General features: G+C 34.7%; 1 protein-coding gene and 1 pseudogene across 12 annotated transcripts in view; both read left to right on the top strand.

Annotated features, from left to right (window-relative positions):
• LOC141429928 (uncharacterized) overlaps positions 1–3,422 on the top strand; it is a 12,234-nt pseudogene extending 8,812 nt beyond the window's left edge. The window contains exons 7-8 of the transcript XR_012451582.1: positions 501–505; positions 2,429–3,422. The product of XR_012451582.1 is annotated as an uncharacterized protein (transcript). The remainder of the gene's footprint in view (positions 1–500; positions 506–2,428) is intronic.
• A 1,723-nt stretch (positions 3,423–5,145) lies between these two features.
• LOC141429708 (uncharacterized) lies at positions 5,146–10,124 on the top strand. 11 transcript variants are annotated; one of them, XM_074090159.1, is made up of 5 exons: positions 5,475–5,537; positions 5,688–6,112; positions 6,188–7,474; positions 8,519–8,731; positions 9,875–10,124. In XM_074090159.1, the coding sequence occupies exons 3-5, from the start codon at positions 6,317–6,319 to the stop codon at positions 10,088–10,090; spliced, it is 1,587 nt and encodes a 528-aa protein (XP_073946260.1). In that variant the 5' UTR covers positions 5,475–5,537; positions 5,688–6,112; positions 6,188–6,316; the 3' UTR covers positions 10,091–10,124. The 11 variants fall into 11 exon arrangements, with proteins under 11 accessions (XP_073946267.1, XP_073946266.1, XP_073946258.1 ...); XM_074090160.1 differs by having other exon boundaries at positions 5,478–5,537; positions 5,981–6,112; XM_074090166.1 differs by lacking the exons at positions 5,475–5,537; positions 5,688–6,112 and adding an exon at positions 5,146–5,219 and having other exon boundaries at positions 6,258–7,474.
• The last annotated feature ends 25 nt before the right edge of the window (positions 10,125–10,149 follow it).

Here is a 10,149-nt window from a genome sequence, read left to right as displayed (position 1 = left end):
TATATCAAACAAAATCTAATTTTGTTTTTGTCTAGAAGTTATTTTATTATTTGATATATTCAAATTATTAAGTTGAATCAATAAATTTAACTAAGCATGTTTTTCATTTTGTCATTTTAATTTAGAGTACCTAAAGTAGAGTATAATAAATTTCCCCCTCCAATTCCAATTTCCTCCAATTCACGCAATACAATTTTTTTTATTACGTGATTATAATCATCATTTAAAAAAAGTATTTTAAAGCAACTATCTGATAGATGCTTGAACAATGTGAACTTTAAACATAGCACGGAATTACGTACAACGACTCCCGGAATTAAGTCCAGAGCCAAATTTTATCACGGAATAAGGGACAAACGAAGGGTTAGCGAAATAACGTTTATTTCTATAATTAAAAGCTACGAAGTAAAATAATATCCTACATCCATCTTAAAAGACATATCCCTAAAATAAAATAGTTACTACATCTAGAATCTTCGTATTTTTTTTTAAATCCGCAGTCAAAGTAGGAAACGCCTTAATATACCGTAATAAGGTACATTTACCTTACTAATGTAAAAAGCTACGCGATAAATTGCGTCAAGTACCTAAATGATTCTATTTAAATTTGTTAGTTCGAGGTAAAATGCGATTTGTAAATCGCTACAAGGAATTTATGCTTTTGAGGCAAAGAACTAACAAAAGAAGTGGGTAGGTAGGTAGTTAGTAGTTACGTAGCGTGACGCAAAATTTTGTCACTTGTACGGCAGTTAGTGTCTTATGCAGATCTTTATTTTTACAAGCTTTTATTTAGCTGCCATGTTTGTTTGTTTGGGTCAAATCTTGGAAGCTAAATTTGACCTACTTTCAATGGTTGGATTGACTTGAAATTAGGCATAGATACTTATGTTAATCAGGTGACAATACAACAATCTGGTAGTAAAATCCTGGTGGTCCGGCCAGGATCGTCTCCGCAGGATAGTTAATGGCATCGATTTAAAATTTGAAGAGATGTAGTTTAGATGACAATGCAAGTATTGCAGTCTTCAAAAAAATACAGTCATCAAACAAAGCATGTTTTAAAAACGAATTTTTAACAAAAGTTAGTTGCTCTTTATCTGTATATTCCGTTTAATTTAAGGTTTGAATTAACGGTCAAATTGTAACACACGTTTCTCGATTATTCGAACACGAATTGACTAAAAATACCTACATGCACATTTATTAGCGGTATTTATTATGTATTTATTATAGAAGTTCACACAATTTTAAATAGTTTCGTTGTTTCATTTAAAAACGTGTGCAAATTTCACCGTTAAGTTTCAAATGTTAAAAATAAAAGGAGTAAGTATAGTTGGCGCGATACAAGATAAGTAGCTAAGTAAATGCTGCAGTAAATGCAGTTAATGCTTTTCGACTCTCATTTATTATTTCTCATTTATTTTTAATTATTACTTGACTAACCTAGTTCAATATATTTTTTCTCAAAAACCAATACAATTAGTAATATTTAATCATTTTTTTTCAGGTAGGTAAGTAGATAAGTCCCTACCTTTAAAAACGTTAAACTTTTTGATTCAGCAATCAGATGTTTATTTGCTAAAGCACAGTTACAATGATGTGAGATTGCGTGTTTTATATGTATATATATATTACATTTATTTGTGTGGTAATCTACCTACTTATCTTTAAAGCTGCTGGAAGTAGATTCCAATTATAAAATATTTATCTACTAGTGGAAAGTTAGACTATTCCTGACTGATAGCCACTTTTTTTCTTGGAAAAGTGCATAATTTACGTGAAAGTTAGACGAAGTTGATATGAAAAAAAGTATTAATTTAATATTATGATTGGTTTTTTGGAGTCTTTTTGCATTTTTTATTTCAACTCCAAATTTGTTACTTTTACGGTGATCCCGTAAAACCATATCGAAAATACAAACTGAGACATGGATGCACAGAAAAACCAGAAAAAGAGACCCCTACACCACCGCTGGACAGGAGTCTAGACACAAATTTTTCCTATGCACACATATCTCAGGTTGCTTTTTTCTACTACACTACTTAACGACTTATTTTACGGTATCATCATAAGGATATTTTTTCCTGATAAAATAGCATCTTAAATAAAGGGAAGACCATGCAATTTTATCTACATTTATAATTTTAGGCAAATTAAAACGGCTGCATTTTTTACCATTTGGGGGGTTCGATTCCCGATTCAGGCAGAGGATTATTTAAAATCAAAATTAATTTCAGAAAAATTGACTACCTAAAATAATTTAATTAAGATACTTTCACTCCGTACAGCATAGCCGCGGGACACCCTGCAGTTAAATATGTTAACCCTGTGTGTTTTCAAATTTGAACGGTCGAATTTTCTGACAAATCGGATCGATAGCGTCCAATAAAGTGATTTGTACCTACTTGAAAAAAAATTTAGTTAAAAGGTGATTTATTTTATTTCAGATGCCTCCTCCAAGACACCTGGGTATCATCTCTTTACCGGCGGCGAGCCGCCCGCGGCACTTTCCGCAGCGCGGAAGACGTTCGCATTCGACCCTACCCCACGCGCTCCAACAGATCCCCCCGCTCCCCTCGCTCCCCTCGATCCCCCAGATCTAACTCCCTACCCCGAGGACCCATGTCACCCATCAAGCATCCCCTAACAGTCCCGAGCTAGATTAGACTCGACATTAATTTTAGTGGTACCTAAACTTAACGTAGCTTCATAATTAAGCGTCTGCTACAATGCAACTTTGATTTGCCAGAAAAGATCATAAATGGAGTCCTAATCTAAGTAATTATTTCGAGTTTTGGCTGGATTTAGTGCTCGACCGACGATCAATACCCTACTGATCTTCTGGTCAGGTTAGGTCAGAACACACGTAGATGATACCTACTAAATCCAGGCTTAGAATTATTGAAGCTCGGACAAGGCAGGACTTCGATTCAAAAATCGTATGTGCAGTGTAGCAAGCGCTTGGTAAAGCGGCCTGCGCAGCTATAGTTAACATTAATTGTATATATGATTGATTTTGTAAATACCTGTGATGAAAGGTAGAATTAACACTGACGTTTGACAAGCCATAATTCGGCTTACTGTTTAATTTTATATTCCGCTCAAAAACGTCTTAGGGATTATGAATGAGCCAATTCGTGCATGTATTTGAAAATGGATGCCTGCCTAGACATTATTGAGCAAGGGTAGTTTCTTAGTAATTGATTTATGAATGAAACTTTTTAGCCTTACTAATAATAATCGTATCGGAGATCATGTTTTTGATGATTTTACTATATTAGTTATAATTGCAGCAATGTAAAGCTAGGCTAGACGTTACTGAACAATATTTTGTTTAAACATTTTACAAGTTGATTGTGATTGTTTTTAGGCATTGTCTGGCTAATAAAAATGCGAAATTTTATTAAAATAATCGATAAATAACAAAATGTGTGCTTTCACTATTGTATTTTTCACCTACGATGCACTTGAAATTTTTCCGAATTACGCATGCTATGTTCGCAAAATATTTAAAAAAATATTTCTATTTTAAAGCAAAATAGTCAAAAACATGTTAAACTGCACTTTTTTTAATATATAGCAATATCAGTGTCCATTAAATGAAATCCATCGAATACGATAGAAAAATATATATTTTTTAAATGACGCCTACTAGACACTGGCAAAATTGTCCTCCAATGGATGGACAGAGCCATATTTTTCTAAAAAAACAACAATGTGTGAAACGGAACAGAGTAGTGACGTGACACAACATTATCGGCAATTGCCGCGGTTCATTATTCAATAACAATGAACACTAAGATATTTTAAAATTTTAAACAAAACTTGCAAGAATTTTTAAACGCGGCTATTTGGAACGCGGCCGCAGCCATTTTGTGGCCAGTGCTTGTCAGTATCATGGGTCTGCCTTGTATACGAGTTGAGTTTCCGTTGCATTTTCTTAGCATTGTATTTTGTTATTGTTCATTTCTGTTATTATTATTGTTGACTTTTGTTACTGTTTCTCGTTAAGTTTGTTGTTATTTTTGGCAAAATGCCGAAACGGTCTAAAAAGACTGTTTTGAACTCCCAGTCGGGAGTTTGTAATACGTTTTAGGATTATTTCGAGCGAGAACGAGAAAACGGTGGCCCGGTGGGTGGAAAACTGGAAAAATATTATTTTTTTAAATATAATGCAACCTCCAAAAATAGGCACTGATAACAACTCTTAGAAAAATCGATAGTTCACTTGATAAATGGTACATCTCTAAAACTGTCGAAACTCGAAACGTCACAGAACTTATCATAGGTGAAATAAGTTCAGTGTACCTATTCTAGAGACTCCTAGCGCCAACGTAGAAAAACTGCAACATCCTGCATCGCAGCTCGCACTACTGAAAACGCATACACAGCTTCCAATGCCCACTAGACTTGTTTTCTTGTTTTTTAGTATTATTAAGGCAGTCGGTTTTTTGATTTTTTTGTATTGTTTTGAGTAGTTTTTAGTCCACCTCCCCCCCAATGTCACACGTATTGTTATGAAAATTTTAATTATTTTGTTCCTGTATCACGAGCCAGTAGTAAATTTAAAGCAAAAGCAAAGCAACAGATTAATATAATTTTTAATCTACTCTGACTTATCTAGTTAGCAAAGAGTTGGTTACATTGTATTTTACCCGTCCCAACCGTCCCACTATTCTCTTCCATAATAAGTACCTATAAGCCTAAGGAGTTAAAGCATGGAAATACTCCTCAAGGCTGTCAACGTCAATGACTGTGGTGCCCCGAGGTGGTGACAATTTATAAGAATTTCCTAAACTGTGGGGAATCTAACTACTCGCGGGTTCGGCGAGGGTTTGCACTGCTTGCTTGTTGCATGTCACAGGCAAGCCTCCTGAGGGAGATTTGACCTGAAGAGATTTAGTAGTTATTCAGAAGTAATTATTATGACGGTTTATGGAAATGAGTAATAGTTTTTTTTACCTCAAGTAATGAGTTAGGTACAACAGTGCCTAGATGTTTTAAAAACAGAATATTTGTTACAAGTATTCAAAGATGCATGACGATTGGAGACGTAATGAGTTTTTGCAGTTTTTTTTTGAGGAATCGGGATGGGAAAGTTCCGAATTGGCAACACTGGTATTTCAAGTGTCAGTGTTGTGTTGTGTCAATGTTGTGTCAGTGTCACGTGTATGTGTGTCGTATCGGCAGCAAGCAAGCAAATAAAGCAGACTTGGTTGGTTGGTTTTTTAGAAAAATATGGCTCTGTCCATTGGAGGACAATTTTTCCAGTGTCTAGTTGGTTTTGCCGTTGTACGGTAAAAAAAATCTATAAAACGAAATATGAGACGATGACAGCCGAATCCCCTAAGGCCTAAAGCAGACTTGTCGTAGATAAGATAGAAGTTTGTTGTTGACTGTCAGTTGTGATTTCATGTCATGATACGACTAGCGACAGTAGCGACTAGGTACCTATAAAAGTTGTTGATTTCAGTAACTCAGTCCAATTCAGTCTCAGCATTCAACATTTATTTAGAGTTCAGACTTGTCCGGGAAGGGTACAGTTTTTTCATTCAATCATTCTTAATTCCAATTCAAGTTCAACGCTTGATTTTACGACACGTAGAAGGGGAAGAATTGTAGAACGTACGTCTTTCCACGAAAATGCAAGTTTCATCGAAGTGCTAATATTTATTTCCTTATTTCAGATAATTTTAGGGTTCCGTAGCCAAATGGCAAAAAACGAAACCCTTATGGATTCGTCATGTCTGTCTGTCTGTCCGTCCGTATGTCACAGCCACTTTTTTCCGAAACTATAAGAACTATACTGTTAAAACTTTGTAAGTAGATGTATTCTGTGAACTGCATTAAGATTTTCACACAAAAATAGAAAAAAAAAACATCAAACCCATATGTGTGGGGTGTCTATGGATAGGTCTTCAAAAATGATATTGAGGTTTCTAATATATTTTTTTTCTAAACTGAATATTTTGCGGGAGAGACTCTTCCAAAGCGGTAAATGTGTGTCCCGCCCCCTGTAACTTCTAAAATAAGAGAATGATAAAAGTAAAAAAAATATATGATGTACATTACCATGCAAACTTCCACCGAACATTGGTTTGAACGAGATCTAGTAAGTAGTTTTTTTTAATATGTCATAAATCGTAAAGTAAAGGAAACTTTTATATTACGTTACTTGCTGCTACAGAACTTCATGGACGAGTCTGACTCGCATGTGGCCGCTTTTTTATTAGTAATGTATGTTATGATTGAACCAGGGTATTTAAGCATTGGTTACTGGTGTAAAGCTGTTTAAGAGCGCAAGTTCAACAGAAGCATGGATTTCAGTTCATTAAATCCCAACACATCAAACCCATTGAACATAGCTGCTAGAAAGAATGACTTCCAAAATGTTCATCGCTTGCTAAAAAAGATAAACCCCAATTGTGTTGACAACAGAGGCTGGACCTGCCTTCATGAAGCGGCTGCATATGACAGTTACCAGAGTTTAATACTTATTTTAAAGCATCCAGATTGCAGGCCGCTAGCGGAAACACATGAAGGTCACACAGCACTTTACCTAGCTTGCAAACATCAATGTTCCATACAGACTATCAAAGCATTACTGAACAGTGCTGAAGACATAGCAAATTATGGCAGCACAGAGGGTGTCACACCTTTGCATGTTGCCAGTACTCAAGGAAGAGTAGAAGTAATACAGTTGTTGATAGATTATGGTGCTATGATAGATGTCCAGGATTTTGATGGGGACACACCATTACATGATGCAGCGTTAGGGGGGCAGTATGATTCAGTTGTCACATTATTACATGCTGGTGCAGATGCAGGCACAAGAAATGAGGCTGAATGCACTCCTCTTCATACAGCATGTTTAAAAGGAGGCTTTAATATTACACAGGCTTTGCTTCCCTTTATTGACAATATTAATCAAACCACTGTGGAAGGAGACACAGCTCTTATACTTGCTATACAAGCAGACAGTGTAGAAATTGTTAATTATCTTCTAGAAAATGGAGCTGATCCAAATATAAAAAATAAAAATGGCGAAATGGCTCTAGATATAGCCTTGTTCTTGGGTCACGATGAATTATTCAATTTGCTTTTGAATGTGACAGACAAAACCAAGATTAATATGGATTGTGTACTTATAGCTTGTAAACCGCATTACTTCAAGCTGCGGACATTGGAAGGGCTCTTAAACCATGGACTTGATCCAGAATTCTTCCATTTTAATGAAGCATTTTATATAACTGTGGAAAAAATAGGTGGTATTCAACCAATCTACGAGTATAATGCACCATTAAATTCATACTTCAACATCTGCGAATACATATATAATACATCAATTGAGAATTTCACCAAGTTCTTTTATATATTTTTGATGAATGGGGTCTCTGTTAATGCTGTGCATAGACATGAATGTCCACCGCTGGTGTACATACACTATAGTGGGCACAGCTTATGTTTTCAAGATGTAAGTATTGATATCCAATAGTCTTAATGTAAACTATTTGCCAATTTGAAGTTAGCACTCATTTGTCTGGATTTTTTTCAACTATTTAAATTCTTTCTCAGGGTCTAGATAAATTGGTAACAGACAGTTATTTTCGCATTTATAATATTGAGTAGGTAGTAGGTACTAATAAGCCATATAAATTAAATTAAATTTCTGGGATTTTACTAAATTTCCAAGAAAATTCTCAAGAATCAGGTATTTAGATTTCATTAAAATTGCATACAAAACACCCATGCCAAATGTCATGTCTTTAATATATAAAAAAAAAGAATTTTATCCGATCCCATGGTAAAGTTGGGATCAAAAGTAGCCTATTTGTTATTCCAGATGTCAAACTATCTACATAAACATAACAAATTTCATCCAAATCTGTCCAGCCATTTTAGCGTGAAGGAATAACAAACATAAGGCATACTCATAAACTTTTGCATTTATAATATTAGTAGGATAGGATTACTTGGATTATTGTCTCTGTGGTTACATCTATTGTTTCTTTTCTTTGCCTGCAATCAGACCTGTACAAACGTGTTTTCGCCGTCGTCACTGATAGACGTATGCGTCATATCCTCACTACTTTGAGAAAATTTAACATCAACTAAATTGAACCCTGGAATTTTTATTATCGATTTTGATAAGCTTTAAGTACTTACGATACAGACTTAATTTTTCGAACATGTATTTATTTAAATGATTAATTTTATTTAAATTAGACTAATCAAAACATAGAAATACTTCACTTTTTTTTTTCAAAAATTTAAAATATTACTTTATTACTGTTTGTCACTTATGATATGAAACTTTCCTCTGGAAATTCCCATTTTACGCACTTAAAAATAATCAACTATGTTTAATTTCAACTAGCGCTGTCAGCACTATTAAAGTTCACATCATCATCATCATCATCATCCCAGCCTCTCAGAATGAAAGGGCTAAAATCAAAGGTCTATTAAAGGTATTTAAGATTATTTAACATGGTTTTAAAATATCAAGTTTTATTTGCAGGTATTCAAAATACTCATAGAACACAACTGCAATGTGGATTACTCGAGCGTTGCCTTAGATATAAGTCAAGAGTGCTGTCTCCCTGACGCCTTTATCGCGTCATTAACTTCGGACCCATTGACTATCTCAGTCATGCTTCCATACAGTCTGCACTGCGAACCTGATCAGCTGCTCTCTTTTGACACTGGAGTCTTAAACAGGATGCCACTGCAAGTGAGGGTCACGATGTTTAACCAATACTGGCATGATCCGGGTAGATTGCCTCAATCAGATTACAATCGGGATTTCTGATTGTTTCTTCAAGAAGTTCTGATTTGCCGTATTCTTGTTTTGTCGGAATTTTCACATGACATCTTACTAATATTAGAAACGCGAAAGTTTGTATGGATGGATGTTTGTTTGGATGTATGTTCGTTACTCTTTCACGCAAAAACTACTGAACGGATTTGAATTAAATTTGGCATTCAGGTAATATATACCCTGGATTAACATATAGGCTACTTTTTATCCCGATATTCCCATGGGATAGGGATAAAATCTCGAAATAACAACCGCTGGGCTTTGAGTCATGAAATTTGGGATGTAGGTAGCTGGACGTCTGGAATAACATACTTTTTATCCCGATATTTCCACGGAATAGGATTAAAATCTTGAAATTTCAACCGCTGAGTTTAGAGTATTGAAATTTTGGATAGTTGTTCTTGACACAACCTCAATGAAGACCATGATCTAAATTTTGTAAAATCCCTAAATTTCAATTGTAACTAGATCGAATGGTTTAGGAGTGCGAAGCCGCGGGTAAACTCTAGTGTGGCATAAAAGCACAAAACTATGGAAATATAGAATATAGCTCTTAATTATTTTATACACACAACACAAACCCAATGGAGTAGGCAGAGCACACGAAAATTATTTTATTACGTAACAATATATTGTTTTTCCGGAATAAACGACCTCGTTACTAAATAAGAGATTGAAATTAATGAAAGAAAGACCTAACAAATTATAAAACTTATCCGACGAATCGGGAACTAATTGTTTCATCATTCAGGATCAACATAGATAGACTTCCCGAAATGATGGTAGGATGGAAAAATCTGATTGCTTGTATAAATATCTCTTAACGTCTAATGTCTAAGGTCGGGCCAATAGAGGTGCAACCAAAAAAAAAAAAATTGTGAAAAAAGACATGCCAGTCAAATCTGTTTTCCAAATGACTACTTTCGTTCGTCTGTATCTGTTACAACTTTACGTTTGTAACATTTGCCTTACCATGGCCTAGACAAAACACAGGTGCCTTTTAGTGTAAAAAGTTTGTATTTTTTTTTAATTCAAAGTGTTTTCATTTGTTCTCAGGGTCAAAAACGATTACTCGGAATTATAGACAATTCTTTGATAGACATTACAGTAGAATCGCTGCCTTTTCACATTCTACCGTTAAAACATTTATGCAGATTGAAAATACGGAGCCTTTTAAGGAAAACAGGAGTAAAAACTACTGAGAAGTTCCTTCAAACTGTTGATTGTTTACCTTTGCCTTACTTATTGAAAAATTACTTAAGATATATGTGATAATTATAGGAATAAACAAAATGGTCTTATTGTTTTCGATGCTTTTATATTGTTTATGA

The sequence above is a fragment of the Choristoneura fumiferana genome, chromosome 7 (assembly GCF_025370935.1).
Source record: "Choristoneura fumiferana chromosome 7, NRCan_CFum_1, whole genome shotgun sequence".
Lineage (NCBI taxonomy): Eukaryota > Metazoa > Arthropoda > Insecta > Lepidoptera > Tortricidae > Choristoneura > Choristoneura fumiferana.
This window is presented reverse-complemented; position numbering and strand designations above follow the sequence as displayed.

What these genes read in the sequence shown, in the direction of transcription:
- LOC141429708 (XM_074090157.1), top strand. Translation starts at nt 5,419, where the DNA reads ATGATACGACTAGCGACAGTAGCGACTAG. An exon ending in CTAGCGACAGTAGCGACTAG is followed by an intron (nt 5,448 to 6,327) that starts GTACCTATAAAA and finishes CATGGATTTCAG; the next exon opens with TTCATTAAATCCCAACACAT. An exon ending in ACAGCTTATGTTTTCAAGAT is followed by an intron (nt 7,475 to 8,518) that starts GTAAGTATTGAT and finishes TTTTATTTGCAG; the next exon opens with GTATTCAAAATACTCATAGA.